This window comes from Oxyura jamaicensis, chromosome 10 (assembly GCF_011077185.1).
Source record: "Oxyura jamaicensis isolate SHBP4307 breed ruddy duck chromosome 10, BPBGC_Ojam_1.0, whole genome shotgun sequence".
Lineage (NCBI taxonomy): Eukaryota > Metazoa > Chordata > Aves > Anseriformes > Anatidae > Oxyura > Oxyura jamaicensis.
In genome coordinates, this window is record NC_048902.1 from 7177449 (window position 1) to 7198520 (window position 21072).

The 21072-nt window shown below is 40.4% G+C and overlaps 1 protein-coding gene across 2 annotated transcripts in view; it reads left to right on the forward strand.

Moving 5' to 3' along the window:
* TLN2 (talin 2) overlaps positions 1-7214 on the forward strand; it is a 170745-nt gene extending 163531 nt beyond the window's left edge. For both annotated transcript variants that reach the window (XM_035336334.1, XM_035336333.1), the window contains 2 exons: positions 1052-1177; positions 2121-7214. In XM_035336334.1, the coding sequence (XP_035192225.1) occupies positions 1052-1177; positions 2121-2249 (255 nt within the window). In that variant the 3' untranslated portion in view covers positions 2250-7214. The remainder of the gene's footprint in view (positions 1-1051; positions 1178-2120) is intronic.
* Positions 7215-21072: the final 13858 nt, after the last annotated feature.

Consider the following 21072-nt stretch of genomic DNA (forward strand, 5'->3'; position numbering starts at 1 on the left):
GTTTGCAGGATAAACATCTTCCCAGTCCAGGGGTTCGAGTAAGGGAATAGGAGATTTAATCATTCACATCCTTCCCTCCATGAAGTATTCAATTACTCTTGAGAGTATTTGGTACAAAGTAATGCTGTACAGGATTGCAGAAGCAAGTCTGAGTATTGATAAAGTCATGTCGATTTAATAAGATGTTCCTTCTGGTATCTTAACTAAATTCTTCACAGGTGTTTCTCTTGCACAGGAGGTAGAAATATCTTTCGTGTTCTGTCCCATTTCATAAAGTTGTTTCTTTGCTAAAGCACTTGAAAGGTGGGTCCCCAAATGTATTTCAGTATTTGTATGTATAACTGAGTAGCACATGTATAGATAAGTCTCACTTATAGATAAGTGAGTCTCTCAGAATGAGTGAGCAATGACACATCTTGGCTCTAAGTCCACAGCAGCCCAGAATTTCTTTTCTTGCCTTTGTTCTGACATTGATGATTAGATAGAGAGGTGGGAAGGAGGAGGATTCCAGTAAGAGCCAAGAAGGAGGCATAGGTCAAATCTTTGGTGCATCAACCAAGTTGTAAGAGAAAATATCAGACACATGCCTTATCTGGGACAAATTTTAAGAACTGCCAGTGATATATCAAAAATCTCATTTACACCTCCATGTGCAGTACCCCTTAAAACATGGGCTACTCTTTTAGAATCAGCTTTCCATGATTTTTCACCTGTTCTTAGTACATTAGAGCAAATTCAATGCCAGATCATCTGATGCCGAGCACTATGCTAGTCAGCTGTCTGCACAGGGTATTTCCTAGTCAATGGTCTTCGAGACCTGAGTGCTCCAAAACAAGGTGCCAGCTCCACCTTTTAGCTCTAGTAGAAGAGATTGATTTTGATCAAAGCTTAGATTTTTGGAAGGATTACTTTTCTTTTCACTGGAAACAAACAAAAAAAGGATGCCTTCCTGTGAAGGTAAGCAAAAATGCTTTAGTTTTGGTGCTCAGAAGAATCAATGCTACAATTACGCATTTTTGTTATTACTGAATTTCTTCTGTCTTTTCCCAAGGCTGCAGGAAATGCTGTCAAGCGAGCATCAGACAATCTTGTCAGGGCGGCTCAAAAAGCAGCATTTGGAAAAGCAGAGGATGACGACGTTGTAGTCAAAACAAAGTTTGTGGGTGGAATTGCTCAGGTTGGTACGATCACCAATAACTAACATGGAGAAAAACTGCCATGGAAATGTAGCATAGCATTAAATGTTCACGTTTTATTTCTGACTGGACAAAGCTACATATAGATGTAGGATAAATCACTTGCCTCAGTTAGGTAACCGCTGACATAACAGCAACATGAAATCCTCTAGCATGACTACACTTCTACCATTGAGTGGTTACCATAAGAGCAGTTACAGTTGTCCAATATCTGGTCAATTTTTGTCCTGATTAAATTAATGGTTCTTTTCAAACTTATATTATGCACTTTAAATATCCCCAAGTCTTAATGGAACACCAGTTTATGTGAATATCATCAAAGTGTGAGAGATAAGAACTGATGACACTTCATTACACCGACCTTATTAAATATGGTGAAATAATAACAAAGATTTCAAGGCTCTGATGTTATACCAAATTCTGGATTCAGTGTTATGAATAAGAAGAAACAGCATCAACTGAGGTTACCATTTAACATACTGTAACTTGTCAATTTCTGTAGCACTGTCATGTCTCCTTTGGCATTACAAGATGCAGGAAAATACTTTGGTTCCATGCAGCAATGAATATGCAATTCTACTGTCACACAAACAATATGTTAAGACATGGTGTTTGTCTAATTTTTGCTAATTGGACAGTGAATATTGGAGGAGCACAGCATTCTAAAGTCCAACATGCATGTACGGTAAAACTATGATAGAAGATACCTTTTTTAAAAAATCCTCTATATGTAACAAGTGGGAATAAAGTACTGTTCTTGATGGAATCTGGGAAACATTTGAGCAATTCCTGCTGAACTGAAGTCATTGAAACTTCTGTGGATAATGCTGGGAGCTCTTTCTGTGACTGGTGCCATAGAAAAAGAAAGATGGCTTCACAGACAGTATTCCTTGCATATCCTAATTCATGCTGTTTTTTTTCTAGATCATTGCAGCCCAAGAAGAAATGCTGAAGAAGGAAAGAGAGCTGGAAGAGGCAAGAAAAAAACTAGCTCAGATCCGCCAACAGCAATACAAATTTCTACCCACAGAGCTGAGAGAAGATGAGGGTTAAGCTGCTGAAATGTTCTTCTTTCCTTTTTCTTTTTTTTTTTTTCTTCTTTTAAAGAAATAAGCTAAAGGGGGACAGTACAGTGAGAACTGGTCTGACAACATTCTGGTATGCCAAGCACTTATCTAAATAAACTGCTTATCATATCTTTGGATGAGCAGAGGGCAATAAACACTTGTTCTTTGTCATCTGATCAGCTGAGGTGCATGATGATCAAATAATGGTACAGTATTAAGTTCATTCCTGTTCCTTCCTGGACTTGCATCTCAGGACAAAATGTTCTACTTCTTATTGAAGATTCTAAATCAGTATTATTGTCACTTTCCTGATGCTTGACATAATTATTGTTCCTTGACTTGTTATAAAAACTTGTTATAAGACATTCATAGTATTAATAGGAAAACAGTCAAGAAATCATGCATGTGATAAATATCACATGAGTTGGTGGTTCTCCCCCCTACCCTTGTAATGAGAAGATCCAGTCAGAAAAAGGTATGTCTTGAGTGGGAAAGATGCACGTATGTGGGTTTGAAGAAGATGCCTGGTCTCTTTCAGTGTTATATAGCTGGTTCATCCCAAAACTGGAGGAATTATTTCTGCACCTGTTTGCACTAGTGTTTTTACTCCTTACCTGATACCAACAAGCTTCTGCTTGCACAGTATTATGGTTCACAAAATGTGGCAATAGCCATTCTTTAGAGAGCGCAGAAAACAAAGAAATGGAAACCTTGTCACTGCCTCAATCATAGCAGGTTCATGAAGGAAAATGCTGTTCGAATTATATACCTCTAATGTGTGACTACTTTTACAGTATTATACACACATACACATGCTCTCACATTGGACTGAATAGTTTGTGTTCTGTTTTGTAATTGAAATTATCTGGTTTGTACTGTGGGGTTTCTGTTAGAATGTATGTTAGTTAAAAAGGGAAATACCCAGTACAACAAAAGACTATCACAACTCTTGATATTCTTTTAATAATTTCACTTGTAATTATTTTGTTTTGAAACCTGTGGGTGTCGTAGGAGAAAAAAATAAGTGATTTACAAGTAGACCTCTCCTGTAATGTAAATAATAAAGATCTGGACTCTAGGGAGTTTATTTTCATACTTGGTATTGATGAAAATGTACTCACCAAAGAATTGCAGAGAAAGAATAGCAGCAGTCTGAGCAGCAGTCTTGGTCTTCAGCTGCAGAAAGGTGCTGTATGTTCTCAATATCTCTGTTGTGACCTAAAAAATAGCAACATGGGTAGAGTGAGTAAAAACTCTACCTTTTATCTTGTCAGAGAAGGAACATGAACCACAGCAACTTGAACTGGCAAAAGCTAAACTGATTAACTGCAGAAACACCATCCCTCTTAACAGCAATTTCCAACGTACCTACACCTCCACTCAAGCCCTCTTAATAATGTCAAGTCTACTTAGGTCAAAGGATGATGCCACTACAGTGCTTCTGAAGGCTGTGCTGTCATTTAGATACCTGTAAAGTACCTCCAACTGAGCCTATTATGTTATATGCAGACTCATCTAGTCAACATTGTTGCGGAAATACTTGTCTTGTAGACTCAGAAGTAACCCCTAGTGGTAGGTTTACCAGTTTAGATAGTGCTAACTCATTTAAGTTACTTGCATGACATATAATTAACAGGAATTTTGTCACACTAGTGTTAAATATATAGGAAAAATGATTACAAAATAAATATTAATGTGTACAAAGATTTTTTTGTTGTTGTTAGTCTCTTCTCTGGTACTGAAATATTTCAGACAATAGAATTGTTGGGAGAATCCATACTGATGAGAGGGGAAAAAAGGAAATCCCAGATAGAATCATTGGTTATTGACAGATGTGCTGTGATGTGTGAGCTTTTGTGCATACACAACCCTTACTGTGAGAGATGCAATTCTGAGTTCTGTAATATACAATTCAGCACAATTGTGTTTTTTTTCCACTCAGCTTTTACACAGTGAATTCAGTGAGTGGTGTAGTGTCACGGAAACTCAATGTTAAGAATTCCTACACACATAAAAAGCCTTCATGTAAAGTTTTAGGTGGAAAGGTAAATCAGTTTTACTGTTGTAAGACCTAAATTCAGACAGCTGTAAATGATGGGGATTTTCTGATGATGATGGTAAGCCAAGCTTCTTTGCAATCTCTCATATGTTCCTGTCATTTTGAGAAAGCTCTGCAAGACAAATTTGTTGCTGTTCCCCTTTCAGGCTATTTTTATCCTATTATTTAGTCTCATTAAAACAAGAAGAAAGATGATGCTGCCCTTAGTACCTTGTCATTATTCTACCTTAGGTATATATAATAATGTTGTAATATATTTTGGTCAAAATGGTATTTGCCAGTTTGAAAGAAGCCACAAGACTGGTCAAGTTCAATTTTATGCAGAAATTGCATAGCTAGAAAATTTTATCCGTTCATAGATGGAAAGAGCCTGCTCAAATTGTGTTCCAGGTAAAGTTGCTTGGGAAGTCCATTTCAGCATAGTTATTTTGACGCCTAGAGAGGCGTCCTGATTTAATGCTTGCTCTCTCTCATTTGACAGAAAGTATTGTTCTTTTTCTCCTCAGCTATGTGCTCCACAGGGGAACCACAGTCAGCTAAGTAACTGAATAGAATAATTCAAGGAGTATTTTTTGTACTGTGAAATTTGGGTCTCAATCTGGGAAACATTCAGAGAACATAAGCACATTCAAGGCTTTCTATTTCAATTTATTCTTGGTGTTATAATTTGCAGTACCAATGAAGTCCACGTGTGAACATCTGTGGAGTTCAGAACTAGTCCATGCATTTATTTGTCATGGAAACTTGCAGCAGTAAGTGACAAGTTGGTGTAAGGAATGGAAGTTAGCTAATAGGGAGGACAAATGTTTACTTTGTGCTGTTAATTTGTGAAATGGTAAATGGGCTCTGTTGTATCTCACCCTTCTTCATGTGGATTTCACTTTAAGGAATTGTATGCAAATTAAAAGCAAAATGCCTCAAAGTTGTTTGTGTACAAATAGTCTAGTGTTGTTTTCCCTAACTGTCCAGAAAATAACTCAAATGGAACATTTTATCATGTCTAAGTTTTTCCTTTTCTACATCACAAGCTTCAAAGTAAGAAAAGGTTTAAAACAAAAAATTGAAGGCTAGACTCTTGTTTTGTCTGTCCCTTCTCCTTTGACTTTCTGCATCTTCATTACCTAATTCCTAGTGAAGGAATGGATAATTGTTGTAGATACCTTCTCAGTCTAAATGTGTTTAGCTCATGAACAGATTTTTGGCTCTTAATCAGACCAAACTGGTAAGATGTTTACCTCAGGAGTATGGCATCCACCATCATTAAATTTATCCCCCTCCACTTAGTTTTTTTAATCTACAGTTTTGGATTTTTTTTTGACTTGCACTGTAATTGTTGTCCTTGCATAACAATTAACAATTTATCTGTCCATATTTGACACGATTCCTGGAACCTGCTTTTCAGTACTCACAGTAGTGTAAGTTAAACACGTTGTAGTTGTACCTGTTAATGGAACAACACATTTCTGTGGCACAAAATTTGATGCCACATGCAGAAACTTTGAGATGCTAGTCTGTTACAGATGGCTATTTTGTTTGACCTTAGTATCTGCGGTGAAGTCTGATAAATAAGTTCAGAGGTGACAAGTGCACAGACTGGATCAGGCTCATGAGCTACTTTACTGTTAACGTGTGAACTCTGTCCTTGGGCACCAAGCATCATTCAGTGGAGAACAATGCAGATGTCACTTAAGTGCATGCAGCACAGGGTGAAGCTACATGGGGGTATTTCCAACTAAGAAGCATCATCACGGCTCTCATCAGGATGGTCATAGGGACAGATGCACCTCTGAACTTATTCTGCTTTGGAGGACCTGGTACTGAGACACAACAGCATTCATTTCTTCAGTAGCTGGTAGTTCCGATACTTCTGGGCAGAATGTAGTCTATGTCAGCTGCTTGGTATTTGCTGTCCTTGTTTTCAGTGTAGCATCATTTTACTATGTGTTGATAACATCTAGCCACAACTTCAGAGACTCTAGGGAAGTTAATTTTCTGTGCTTGCCCAGTAATGTCTGAAGACTTTAAGACTAAACTATGCTTTTTTGTTTGTTTTTGTTTTGTTTTGTTTTTACATGCTTCCATCCCTTTTGACCTTAACATTTTTTACAAGTTATTTTGTTTATTTTTTTCCCTTTCCCTTTTGTTCCAAGCATTTATGAGAGCTGGTCTTTCATCCCCAAGCATCTCCTAACAATATATGTACCAAGCTTTCCACTGATCAGCTCTTTCTAGCATTGCTTAGGATAAATACTAATATATTGGATTTATCCATTCTTAGTTTGGATAATGGAAGCCTTATATATCAGATCTGATTATATTTCCCCACTGATTATTTTATGTAAGTATATTTACTTATGTTAAAAATGGATAGTATGGGCTGGTGACTACTTGGTGTTCTGAAGCGTCCACCACAAGAGTTTATCCCAGGTGAAGTGGTTTTCTCCTGTTACCCATAACTGCTATGCCTATAAAGTCAAAATCTTTTTATTAAAAATGTTAGGTGGAACATGAAGTTCATAACTTCAGAACTACTGAACCTGAAAATTCCCTCATGGTACAGCCAACTGTTGATTTAGCAGTCTCGGAAGTGTTTTGAAGTCTGTGGAGAAGATTGCATGAAGACAGTCAGAAAAAGTTGGCTATTTCCTTAATACAGTTCTTACTTTTAAACTGCTGTGTTTAATAAAAACAATTGGAATTTGCAGCTCCACACAGATCAATATTCAGTACTTCCTGAGCTGTTAGTATAATCTTTTTGCTCTGAAATAATTATCTGTAGCATGTTTTGTCTTCTCTGAATATGGCTCGCAATCACTCTTTTTGGTGGCTTTTTGTATTTTGTAAGGTGCAATTGATCAAGTACGAAGATTAAAACAGAGGTTTTTTCCAGCATTATAGTTGATGATCTTTCAATTCAAATTGCATTGCGTATTTTAATTTATTGACTAAAATGTTTACTTGAACATAAGTAAGCAAACTGTTGACCTGATTAAGAATAAGACTGGTTAGCCAGGAACTAAATAGATGAGTAGTGGACGTATCCAGGAAAGGGTTAATATTTATATTCCCATTTAGTCACTAACTGGTCTACATTATTTTTTTACATTAAGGTTTCTGTATTCTGTCAGCTCCAGAGAAATCAAATGCATTCTTTTCCTGTAACTATATAGCAGAGGGACTAAAACAGTGATTGTGATTGGTGCCAAGAACAACCCTGTCTTTCACTGCCAATGCTTTAGACAAACATCCTGTCTTCCAGAGCTGAAATTAATCTGCAAGAATTTGTGCTCAGTGCCTTGGTTTTACCCCCATGCAAAGGCTTCTGGTAAGGCATTAGCCTCAGTTCTCCTCCAGCTTTTACTTAATGCTTCATTTTTTGTCTTTTTCTACAAGAGAAGTGACAGCTTTTTAGGACTTTGGCCCAAAGCTCTTGCAGGTTATTTAAATCAACCTCTTGCTTTACCAAAGCTGCCTGCAAAATATGAAAATCCTGAGGCACTGAAGCCTTTTATTGTGGCGCTTTATCCACAGAACCAGTTTTGAAGTTTACTCACAAATGCCTTTACCCATCTGCAGCTCTCATCCATGAGAGAGACATTAACAGCACCACACTAATGACTCCTGTCTGTCTGCAGTTACTTACTTTTTGCCTTCGGCTATATAAGGATGAGAATTTTCCCGTCTGAAGATCCATCTTTTGTTTGCATTTTTAACAGTAAGGGAGTTGAAATGATGCTATATTTCTAAAATAGCACAGTTTCTCTAGATCCAGTCTGAGGATTATATTTAGTTATACTTCTATGTAAATTGTTGCCTGTACTTAAAAAAAATAACACCCCCCCCGGGGGGGGGGGCATATGTAGAAAAGCTGGTGTGAGACATCTAGTAGCTGCTCAAGCATATATTAAATGCTTGTACTTGCGACAGTTTTGTATATTTTACTGGGGGGAGGAAGTTCATTGCTTAACAATTCAAAGATTACTAGATTTTAAATGTAGAGAGTTAAAGCAATACAGTCACTGTGGGAATATTTGGGTTATGATCTAAGACAGAGGCATATTAGGAAACAAAATGGGTTTGTTCTTCAAGCCTGGACTGAACTTTTGTCTCATGAAATCATTGGAGACTTCAGCTAAATGTTTATTTCTTTTTTTTTTTTTTTTTTTTTTTTCCTCTTGTATTTGTTTTTGCCTTCATCTGTTTTTGCCTGCTCACATCTAGTTGTGGTTGGCTTTTTTCCCTGAAAGTCAGTATGTTTTAGTATGTGGAGCTTTAGTCACAGTTGTGTCTATCTGGGGAGAAACTAGGGCTCTTAGCTTACAGATTTATTATCAAAATCAGAACTAATACATTTTCTGAATTAAGAATAAATCCTTCAATAGTGTTTATTAACTGCCATTATTGACAGGACACTCAATCCCTAAATTCACAAAATTGCATTGTAGGAACAGAATTTGTCCCCCTTGTCTATGGTCATGAACATGAATAATCACGTTCTCATTAATAGATTTGAAATGAGGTGGGTTCAAGCAACCCACACATTGGAGGGGTATCTGCTATGAGGAGTGTTAGGAAACAAATCAAATATATTCGTCAAACCAAGCCCAAAATTTTGCTTTATGAAATCAGTAGTGATTTCAGCTAAATGTTTGAGTGCCAGCCTAAGTTTGAGCATGTTTCTTTTTGCCTTAGAAAAATTAAAGTAAACGAGAACTTCAGTATGAATGTGTTGCAGATCTTACATATTTTGCTGATCTCTTCTGCCCCAGGACTGCGTTAATGAGACATTTCACATACCAAAATTGGGGGGGGGGGGGGGGGGGGGGAACAAGTTCAAACAGAAGACCTCAAAAGAACAGCTTCATAGATCATTTCACTGTCCATTGTTTGGCTTACAGTACCATTACCGTCCTCTATCATTTAGTGATAATAAAGGCTATTTAGGGTAATTTTCTAGCCCAACCACTTCTGTGACGTCTGTGATGCTTCCCAATTCTGTCACCCATCAATTCAAGCCACAGGCCACAAAGAGAATTTTCTGATTAACATCTTTGTTCAGGAGTCATCGCTGATCTCTTCCAAATCTTGTGAGTGGCTCTTTATTACATGGCCAGATCAGTCATATTTTGGTTTGTCCAAGATCTTGAAAAGAGGCTAGATGCAAAAATTTCTCAAGGAGTTTCCTATTTCACTGGAATATGCTGAGCATCTCCTAGACTAAGTGATTTGTAAAACAACCCAGGCTGCCAGTGCACTCATTCCAGAAGAGGCCAGACTCTATTCAGATCTATCGCTATCATAAGGGTAACAGCCACTAGACAGAGAACCTTCAGCTTAGAGTCCCTTTTCAAATATATTTGCTAGCAGCAGAGTTCACAATGGTCCCCAAGTAGATTTATGAGTAAATTCATAATGTCAGCAGATGAAGATAAGAGGCATTCCTTTGCATTTTGTTGTTTCATGTTCTTGTTCCTCCCTGCTTAGCACTTTGGGTGGTTTCTAATGTACTAATAACCTTTTGAGTGGAGGGAGAAATATTGGATAGAGAATAAGAAGTTGCATATTATTTTCTTTGGGGGTTGTGAAGCAGGCACAGTTAAGAGGAAGCTTTGTATTTTATAGAGGGGTCTCTACAGGTCTGGTGGGTCATCTTAATATAGTGGAATTGAGGTGCCAGCACAGCTTTGGATGTGTGCAAAGGTGTACTGCAAATGTGGCTGAAGAGGAGCCAAACATCAGACCACAGACAACTGTAACTTCTGCACTGGAGAAAAGAACTTCACCATGAGCAAGAGCAAGGTGAAAGCATGAGATAACAGCTTTGCACCCTTTTATCAACACTATAAAATATGTTGCTGCATCTGTGCTGTTTTGCAAAAAGGAAACAGCATAAGGGTTGGGGGAGATATACTTGGATTTTTCTGTAAAAGATAGATGCTGACAGAAATCTCAGGGCCAGGAAGTGCTGTCATACCTTTATATTCCTAGAGAAACTCTGAAAATACATAATTTGAGACAGAAAACAATTTTTTTTTTCTTTTCAGATTTTTGCTTCCAAGCAGGGACTACTATCTGTAATTGCTCCCTGCTGGTCAAAATTAACCATGGAATTCCTACAGCAAATGTTGCTGTCCTCTGAGTGCTAGTGTTGTACAATGCTGCGATGGCCTTGTTCTGGTAACAAGTTTCCCTAAGTGTTGAATGGGTAAGTCAGACCTGCAGTGACACTATTGATGGTGAAAGGGCACTCGTTTGCTGAATTACAGGATCATGTTTAAAATAAGGTAAGCTCAGATGTTGTTTTGGTCCCTTTTGATCTTGCAGGCAAGTAGGTGGTGGCTTCTGAGACTTCCATGCATTTCTGAGAGTCAAGGCCACCTTCAAAGTTCAAACAGAAACACATGCTATAACTGGGGCCTGTTGAAAGCCATGACTTCATTTCTTGGAACTTTAACAGCTGTATAGCACAAAGACAAATAACTCATCCCTGGCTGGTCCCTCAAATAACACAGACATCCAGAAAATGTCTGGCTTTTTTGTTGTTGTTGTTCACCATTTGGCATCAAATTCCTCTGATTTTGTTCCCTTCTAGACTGAGAACAAACTATTCTTATTGTTGCAGTCCTAAGGCGTAATCCTGCATCCTGCTGAAGGTTTGTTTCCACACCTGTTATACAGTCCCTGGAAAACTCTACTCACTTAGCAGTATTTGTCTAGTCTCATGTGCAACCCATTCCATCAGCAGCGAGTTCCTGTTGTTTAATTTGTTTTTTAAAGAAAAAGACACGTATTTGCTTGAAACCCTCTTGGCAGCTCTTCAGGCCAACTGCTTCCACAGAGTTCCAGTAGCTCTGTAAGGAAGCTAGCTCCCCCAGAACTCGTTCCAGGTGCCAGTGCGGAATGCCCTGATATTTTGTTTTGCTGCAGAAACTCTTCGATGAATAGGAATATTGAGCTGGCAAAGCACAGCATTTCTAAGGGCGTAAATTGTGAAATCGAAGGGAAAGAAAAATCTGCTGTGGGAGTGAAGGGGAGTGAAGGGTTTAAGCTTCAGAGTCTCATAGAGGATATGACTGCATAAAAGCAGCAAGAAGGTAAGTGCTGGTAAGCATGGCTAGAGGGGAGTAGTAATCAACCTGTTTGTGACATCAAGAGGAGAAACAGGCTTATACAGTCACAAAGGATTTGGCCTCAGGGCCCTTCTGCTTTTGTCCCTTACAAATTGTCACTGAAATGTGTGATGGGAACCCGGTGCTAGTTCTACAGGTTTATCAGCCTGAAATCTAAATAATTTCCTGTATCACTGTGGGCTGTGAAAACTTACCCAAGCCTTTGGGGAACTGTGTCCCAGCACAATGCTGTGCTTTCTTCAGTGTAATTCACAGTGACATGCTTCTCACACATACATCATGTGAGTGGTGAGACACACATCATGTAAGATCAGATGCAATTTTAGCTGTACATGGCTGAAGTTAATGTTCAAGCTACTTCTGCTGACTGCTGTAATCTTAAAAGCAGTATGGACTTCAGAATATTCCTTGTGCCTGCAGTCAAGCCAAACCATACACAATTGTGTCAGTGTATCCAGTTCATCTTTCTGCCATTGCAAGTACTACCCCCCACAGAATATTTTCAGGTGCTTTCATCCAATTTAACGATTTTAATAGACTTTCTAATGCTTTCCTGGAGGTCTCTGCAGGCTGTGCTGGGAGTTGTTTTTCTTGTCTGCTCAACTGTAGTTGACTAAATCAAGAAGATGGACAGTGTGCAATATCTTACAGGATCCCTCTCATGCAATCCTGAATTTTATAAGCCACCTTTCACTTCCTCACAGTGAGGTTTATGTTGAATTCTTTGCCCTTCTCACACAACCTAGCCAACTCTTATGAGCTTTTTTCTTGTCTTATTCTTTCATGTATGTTATTTACTGCCCCAAATCAAGCATAGTCTCGAAGATGAGGACTGGGTAGAAAGGAAGATTGAGTGACAGTTTGTGGACAGTGTGGTCACAGCAGAACATCTTTGCTGCTGCTGCTGCAGCAATGCTTCTGCAGACCACTGTTGCTTACAGGGTCCACTTTCCAGCAAAGCCTGAACTGCTTTTGAAAGTTGCATTTCCTGCTACACAGAGCTCTCAACCAAAACACAAATCAAAACAAGAGCAAACCCAGTGTGGACTCTGGCAAAGATCACCCTCTCTTCATATATAAAAGGGAAGCATTTAGCCTGACCTCATAAAAGACAGAACTTAAAGGACCATTCCACACTTTGAAATCTTGCCCTTGATGGAATGGAAACAAAATGCTGATGTGGGAATTTCAGCAGCTCATTTCATGTTCTGCTCAGCCCGCTGTACTTCCTGAGCATGAAGTGGCCATTGTGTCATCCCAAGAAAATGAAGGTTATTGGGTCACTGGCTGTCCTTGTAATCTGCTCAGTAAGGAATTTCCCTAGGGTATAGACCAGTGCCCAGAATAACATTTTACAAGGTCTGGAAAATGATGCCTGCTACAAGCAGAGAGCTCTTAAAAGTCTGCAGGAGGCCTACTGTTTGGATGAGTTAGCAGCAAACACCCCTCTACAAACAACACTTAAATCAGCTGCTTATAGGAACCACGGAGAGAAATGGCTGAGGGAGAGTCTAGATGACTTTGCTAGTAGTTTAGTAATTTTCTTAATGCATGGGCCTGTCCTACATGGAGAAGAACTGGTGTCAAGGTTTCCTTGACCCTATTTGCCTCCAGAATGTGTCAATCAAACTTCTCATACGCAGCCTCTTTCTCTACATGCAAACTGCACCTTGCAGCGCAGGTATGGCTGAACTGTCACACAAAACCAGACTGCCTCTTTCCTTGAAAATGCTGTATATTCTCTGCACATACTGTATATAACTCCGTCCTCCTGAGGAAAAGATCTGTTTTCTATGGATTGTTTAACAGATGGTAAAGGACAATTCAATGGCTTTGTTCTCCAATGGACTGCACCACTTCATCATGGAATATAGCCTAGGAATAAAGGCAGTCTCCTACCTGCTGGGCAAATGCATTAGCAGATAAGATTTGTAGAATCATAGAATAGCCCGAGTTGGAAGGGACCCATAAGGATCATCAAGTCCAGCTCCTGGCACCACACAGGTCTACCCAAAATTTTACACCTTGTGACTAAGTGCACAGTCCAATCGCTTCTTAAATTCAGACAGGCTTGGTTGGTGCAGTGACTACTTCACTGAGCTGTTCCAGTGTGTGACCAACCTCTTGGTGAAGAACCTCTTCCTGATGTCCAGCCTAAACTTCCCCTGCCTCAGCTTGACACCATTCCCACGGGTCCTGTCACTGGTGATTACAGAGAATAGGTCACCTGCCTCTCCACTCCCCCTCGCGAGGAAGTTGTAGAGTGCGATGAGGTCCCCCCTCAGCCTCTTCTTCTCCAGGCTGAACAGGCCCAGTGACCTCAGACGCTCCTCATATGTCTTCAGCTCTAGGCCCTTCACCATCTTCGCCGCCTTCCTCTGGACACTCTCCAACAGTTGAATGTCTTTTTTGTACTGTGGTGCCCAGAACTGTACACAGTACTTGAGGTGAGACCGCACCAGTGCAGAGTAGAGCGGGACAATCACTTCCCTCGACTGACTAGCAATGCCGTGCTTGATGCACCCCAGGGTATGGTTGGCCCTCCTGGCTGCCAGGGCACACTGCTGGCTCATATTCAACTTGCTGTCAACCACAACCCCCAGATCCCTCTCTGTGGGGCTGCTCTCCAGTGTCACGTAACCCAGTCTGTACGTGTAGCCAGGGTTGCTGCATCCCAGGTGCAGGACCCAGCACTTGCTTTTGTTAAACTTCATGCGGTTGGTGATCGCCCAGCTCTCCAACCTGTCCAGGTCTCTCTGCAAGGCTCTGCCACCCTCAGCCGAGTCCACAACTCCTCCAAGTTTGGTGTCATCGGCAAATTTGCTCAAAACACCTTCTAGTCCTACATCCAAATCTTTTATAAAAACATTGAAGAGGACTGGCCCTAAATTGGAGCCTTGAGGGACCCCACTAGTGACCATCCGCCAGCCTGATGCGGCCCCATTTACCACAACCCTTTGGGCCCTGCCCATCAGCTAATTGCTCACCCATCATATGATGTTTTTGTTTAGTTGTATGCTGGGCATTTTGTCCAGTAGGATCCTATTCCCATAGGTGCTCACCTTACTGGTGTCTGAAAAGTGCTCTCAGTGTAAAAACACAAATATATTTTACTGTGCTATCTCAGGCTCTCTTTCCACTTAATCTGGTGATGATTTGACTGTGAACTTGGAGGCTCGCCCTAAGCGCCTCTACAGAGGCCCTTTCCACTCAGCCATGCCTAGTAGTGCTGACAGTTCTTGTGTGCCTGAGTGAATGACCCACTTCTGTTGTCTTTTGCATTTGATCACTGTTGAAGTGTTTTACTTGAAAGCCTTTACTACCCAAGTTGGTCTGTTGACACTCTCTCATTGCTCACAGGAGAGAGGTGAACCATTGAGAAAAGTGATTGTTCCAGGAAGTTATTTTGGGTGAAGCTTGCTTTTTTGTTGTTTTTTGTTTGTTTTTGTTTGTTTGTTTGTTTGTTTTTCTATTTATTCCTTGCCTGTGGACTGAACACAAGCAAATGCAAATTCAATCAGTCCTAATCACATTTCTGGTATACTGGTACCTGAGACCACTTACTTTGCTTGAATGGAATTGAAAGACTAAAGAGTAAGAAGAAGGAAGAAAGTGAAAAAAAGTAGAAGGAAGAAAGTGAAAAACTTCCTCATATAATAGATTCCCAGAGGATTTTTCTCCTGGTCCAACTCAGCTTCAAAGCCCAATTGGGTTTGTTCATGTTGCTCCAGGTTCCTGCTTCTTATCAGAGCTGTTCTGACTTACCAGCACCTCTTTGTGGGTCTGAAACCTGCAGAGTTTTCCAGGCAGGGTTTGGGTTTCAGCAGAGCACACAATCCAGGACTTCATCCTGGATAGAGAGAGAGCAGAGACAAACAATGCTCCCACATAGCTGACTCACGGCCACAGATGTTTGCACTGTTCAGCTGTATGGATGTGCTGTGGAAAGCAGAAAGACTATTCCTCTTTTCCAATGAATGATTCTGACTTCTCCCATTCCTGTCTTGCAATGTGAGCTGGTCCTGTGCTAGAAGAGCTGCGGCTTGTTCTCTGTCCTGCAGTATGATTACTGTTCATTGCTTCTTCAGCAAGCAATGCCAAACTGTATCACAGTTTTTTTTTGCTTGTTTGTTTGTTTGTTTGTTTTTCCAGGCAAAGTGTGAAATGTCAAATATACTAGTGACCACAATTCCATCTATTGTCCTTGTACTATGACAGATAGAAATGTGTACAGACACAGAATGGGCAAAACTTGAAAATACTTGTGGAATAATTTCTGGCTAACAAGCCCACTTTATAATGTGTAACATATGAGAACAAAAAAGTGCAGGGCGACATAGGCTTTGGAAAACTGAAGCTTAATAAATATATATATATATATATAGCATGTTGTTTAAGAAAATGTAAGTAGTGCTTAAATGTGATTAGAAGAAATCTAAAACATCTGCAAGAGCTCTTAAATCATGGAAAGTGGGAAGAATTCAACAAATGTTGGGGAACAACAGAATGAAGAGTTGGGTGGAATTTATGCCTCTGCCTTAATATGCCAAGCTTGCCCCACTACTTGTCACTAGTGCTAAGCAGAAATTGTCTTTGCACAATTTCATTGTGCAAAACTTCCATTAATAACTTACACCCCTCGAACCTGAGAGCTCAATTTTTACCTTCGAGCTACATGGTTCTTTCTTGGCAATTTTATCTGTTTTCTTACTGAGTGTAGACAATGGCGCTCATTTTTCTCAGTAGAGAATGCATTTAGGGCAAAGAGTAAATTTGGCATCGTTTTGAACTGTTTTTCAATAAAAATGATTACATAATCATTTGAAACATGGGATAAATATCAATGCTATTTTTAGCTCTTGCTAGATTATATTTTAACTTTTGTTGCTTCCTCTTTATTTACATCTCCTGAAGATATTTGGGTGAAATAGATCAACCAATGAACATTGCCTTTAACCCTACCTTGGAATGGCCCAGTGTAATGCTTGTCAATACTGCTCAGCAACACAGCTGCATACCATTCCTCTCCCTTGTTGTACCCACACCTGTAAAATCCACAGACGCACAAGAGTGATGCTTCCTACACATGCTACACATGGGGGGGGGGGGGGGTGGGTGGGAGGGAAGAAGCATTTTTCTTCAGGACCCTAAGGTAAGAAGGTCTGGGGGAAATCACCCGTTTCATGAACTGGCTCTAAAGCTTTGCGTCATTTCAAAGACTCTTGTTTTCCAGTTCTTTAGGTTTTATGTCCAGCATCACTCTGAAACACAGTTTGACACAAAACACTGAACTGCACTCTAGGAATTGTCAATATAATAATTTCTCCTCATTTAGTTTTCCAATTGTTGCAGGCAGCTCTCTTTAAACAGTTTATCTTAAATAAAACCTATTCAGAACAGTATTACACAGAGGCATGAGATCCAGGAAATGAAACAATAGATAGCTTCTTTCCTTTTCCCATTCTCCAAATTAGAATAAAAGAGTTATGGTTTTCTTTATTCCTGCTGCTCAGCTTAGAATCAACTGCTCTTATCACGAGGAAGAAACAAATGAGGGGAAGCTTCTCAGTTGTGGTAACCTGCAGCATTAACCATAGCAAAGAGAAAGGAAGGCCTTCCTCAGAAGCTTTTTACTTTTCATATAACTACATCTGGCCTCCGGTCTCCCATTTAGGACTTATTTGGGTACCTCTGGTCTATCTTGCTGTGAGAAATCCAGCTGTATAAACGGAGGAAGCAACGCTAAGTCTACGTGTTCTTTCTTATCAGGACTAACTCTTCTTTGAGGTACAAATTGTTGTGATAAGGAAGGCAGAGAACCATTTTGTACACAGAAATGATACTGTTAACCCTTTCCTTCTTTGTCAGAGTGGTCTGGGTGGCAGTCCCACACAATACACCTCCTCTGTCCTTAGTCTTCTAACTTATCTGCTGTGTCCACATTGAAGTACTGACCATTCAAATAGCATTTAACTACAAAGTTGGAAGCCAGCAATTGTCATCTTGCAGCACCAGGTTGCTCTGTGCAAGCTGTGAAACCCTTCCAAAATCAGGGCTGTGCAGACACACTTCTTTACATGTGCCAACAGACCGAGCCCCTGGCAGGAGCTCAGTTGCTGTAGTGCTGAAGGCACCACCTCTAGCTATCACACTGCGGATTTCCGAGCCACTATCTTCACTTTTTAAAAAAGGAGGAAGGGATGGGGGAGGGTACACCAATTTGTGTTTTAATGGTAAAAATGCAGCACGAAATGCAGCTGCAATAGAAAATGTTCTCTGTAATAATCCAGGTTTTGAGCATGGTGAGGTGAATTTACTGCTACTCAGGCAAGTGTAACTCCCAAGGCATTTTGGGATGCTGAAGCAGTACCATATTTGGCCACTTTTCTTCACAGTCCCTGTCTAGTTGTAGAAAAGGCTTTTGCATCTGCTAGCATTCCTGGACTGCTGCTAGATGTGCATTAGAGAGATCTGCTTTCTGTCATCAAAGCTGTCATGCAACTTTAAAGAGATGCTGACTGTTTAAAAGTACAATATAAGATAGTCCCTGTGTACTTCTCCCCCACCCAATAAATAAATTTCTCTCAGTTTTCAGCTTTGAACTTGTATTTGCTTGCATACATAACATTTTTAGGGGCTGTTCCAAATGACAGTACTGCATAGTAATCTGAGTGATCCAAGTCAGGAGATGCTTGCAGTTTGTGTAGCTAAACTGTCTAAGATTTGTAATTTTCTTCCACCATCAATCAGGGTGTTTAGACTGACTTCCTAGAGAAACTTTGGTATGTAAGGGAAAGAGGGAGTCACACAACAAGAGCAGCTTGTCTGGAGTAGCAGTATATCACGTTTAATGGTTTTGAGTAAACATCTCTAGCAAACAATGGGAATCGCTAAGTCCCTGAGGAAGTTAGTGTATGTGCTACAAAACAGAACGTCATATTGTGGCCCTAGAGTGCTCAGTAAAGAAGGTAGGAAATTCAGAATCCAACTCCAGCAGTCTTCAAGGTTTTCATGCTTTTCATGCTGAAGTGGGTAAGTGATGGAGATGGGTTGGAGAAAAGTACATAGCAAGTGTATATAAAGCTGCTTCTCTGCCTCTAAAAACTGGACAGCTGGTCTTGCAGTTTTTGTGTGTGTGTGTGTGTGTGCTTAACAGACCAAATCCATGGTAATTTTATGAAGTGTCTCTTTCTAAAGCCAAGCGTCACTTTTAAATAAGCATCTACTTGCCTGTATCAGTACCAGTCACGTTTCTAGAAACTCTTTGCTATTTATTGCTTTCTGTAGTTCCTAGGGACCCTGGTTGGCTTTTTTTCAGTGGAGAAAGAAATAAAACCTCTATTTTGTACAGTGATTTTCTTGAAAGAATGGGAGAGATTTTGACCATGAAGGGTTGTGTCTTATTTCTCTTGCTGCAGGGCACAGGGTGCAAACCCTTCTTAGCCCTCTGGAACTGCATGCCCCACTGAGGCCTGAGGCCAGTGCAGGCTTGTTTTGCACCTGGGGCAGCAGCCAATTCCATGTGTTTTAGAGGAAGGGCAAAGAAATCTTTTGGTGATTTCTCAGTGAGCTAGGCATCATAAGTAAGTAACTTTGACTTCCTTCCACTTTTTGGGGTGCATTCTGTGGTACCACCTGCGATTAACAGAGGAGAACAGCAATTCAAAATTATTCCCATTGGCACTGTTAATCTTCTGTACTAGGAGTTCCCTTGGCTGAGGTGAAATGACAAGAAGGCATTGGTAACTTCAGTGTTATGCCTGAAGACTTTAGTCCCTCATAAGGGACATGCAGATGAAAAGGCAAATGAATTGCTTTGCCTTTCTACCAGTGTTTTTGAAAGCCTCCTGCTTTCAAGACTGAATAACGATGTGGTCTGATGCTAGGGAGCAGCATTCTAAGAAGATTCTGCACCCCTAAAAAGAAGTTAAAAAGATGCACTGGGCCTATTAAAAAAAAAAAAAAAAAAAAAAAAAACGGGGGGGGGGGGGGGTCATTTTGTTGGTTTGATTTCCTTTAAGCAAACCAAAACCACACAGAGGCCTCTTAGGCACAGAGAAAGGCTGACCATGGAAAGAGGGATTCTTCAGCAGAGAAAAGGTGATGCATGCTATCCTGTCATCTCATAGCAAAGTGCAGCTCTGTGGCCATCTGTGAGTTTTAACCTGACACTTCAATGAAACAATTTTAAGCCAGCCTCATTATTTACATGGATAGACGCAGATAATCTGAAGCCAGGTTATGGCTCTTTATATAGAAATGCCAGCAGAGTTGGGCAATGTCCAGTGACATGCTGCACAGTACGGAAGTCTTTGATTTCAAACACCCAGTCCCCAGACAGAAAGCAGAGTGAGTGACAGAGCTTTGAGCAGTCTGGTCTGCCCTGTGCTGCCTCCTCTGACACCGATGCTCCAGGGTGTACTTGTTCCCTGGCTCCATGCAGCTGTGCTGAGGGACATGGATGTGCCTGCAGGCTTTGAAGAGGAGGAGGGCAGAAGCAGAGTGCCTGTCGCACATAAGATCACACATGGGGATTGTTCTTTCTTCAGCAGTAACAAAGAGGTAGTCCCTCTGACTGAGGGATAAGCTGTCTTGGCCCAGAGGTGTTGTAGCACAGCACTTCTGAAAGTACAACTACAAACTTGGAATGAGTCTTGATAATAGCTGTCGCATTCGAAGAAAATTCACAGTCCTTGCCTTGAAGCATGAAAAGCTTATGTTAGATTTTTCGGTCTTTGCATGTTTATAACATAAGTCCAATTTTGTTGTTGTTTGTTTGTTTTTCCTAAGCAGATGCATGTTGTTTTCAGAATTCTGGTAAAATTCCAAGCTGAATAACCGTGTTCTTAAGTCTCACCACTTTTCCTCCCCTCAGCAACAGCGGCATGGTGTGCTTCTCTGCTTGGAGCTCTTCAAGTGTCAACATGTCAGAAATGGGTAATGTTATGACTTCTAGTACAGCACTTCAAGCGTGTGAAGTGTTGGAATCAAAAGCATTGAAAAAGCATCAGCTATTATTTTTAGTCAAGAAATACCTTACAGCCTGTTGGATGCCCACCAAGACTGTTCGTCCCAAGGACTTTCAGAGCCTCCCATGGGAGGGTGAGGAGCTGTGTTCTTCAGGTTTTCCAGAGCAGAAACTCACTCTTCTAAACTAACATCTTGTCACAGTACCATACACAAACTGGTCAAAGCTGTAAAGCCTCTCAGGCAATTCCTTTCATTCCTACCCTGTATGTATACATTCAGATGCATTCATACAGCACTGGAGAGTATGCAGAAACCAAACAATGAGGGCTGTGGCATTGTCAGCTGGAGCACTCCTTGTCTCCTGTGAGTCCACTGCAGTGACAAAGGCTAGCTTCCAGTGCCATGCTGTAGATGGTGTCTCTCAAAGGTGAGGATGTTGGCCTGTTTGATACCCCATCCTCCCACAGACTTCCTGTATGATCGTAGTCACAAGTTTTGTCCTCTATACTTTCAACCCCATTTGTAAAATTGAATAATTGTACACAAACCTCACAGAGATAGATGGCAAGATTAAATGTACTGAAGACTTGAGGAGTGTTTTGATCTTATGCTAACTTAGTTCCTAGAGAGCTTTGCAGAGGTGTGAATAT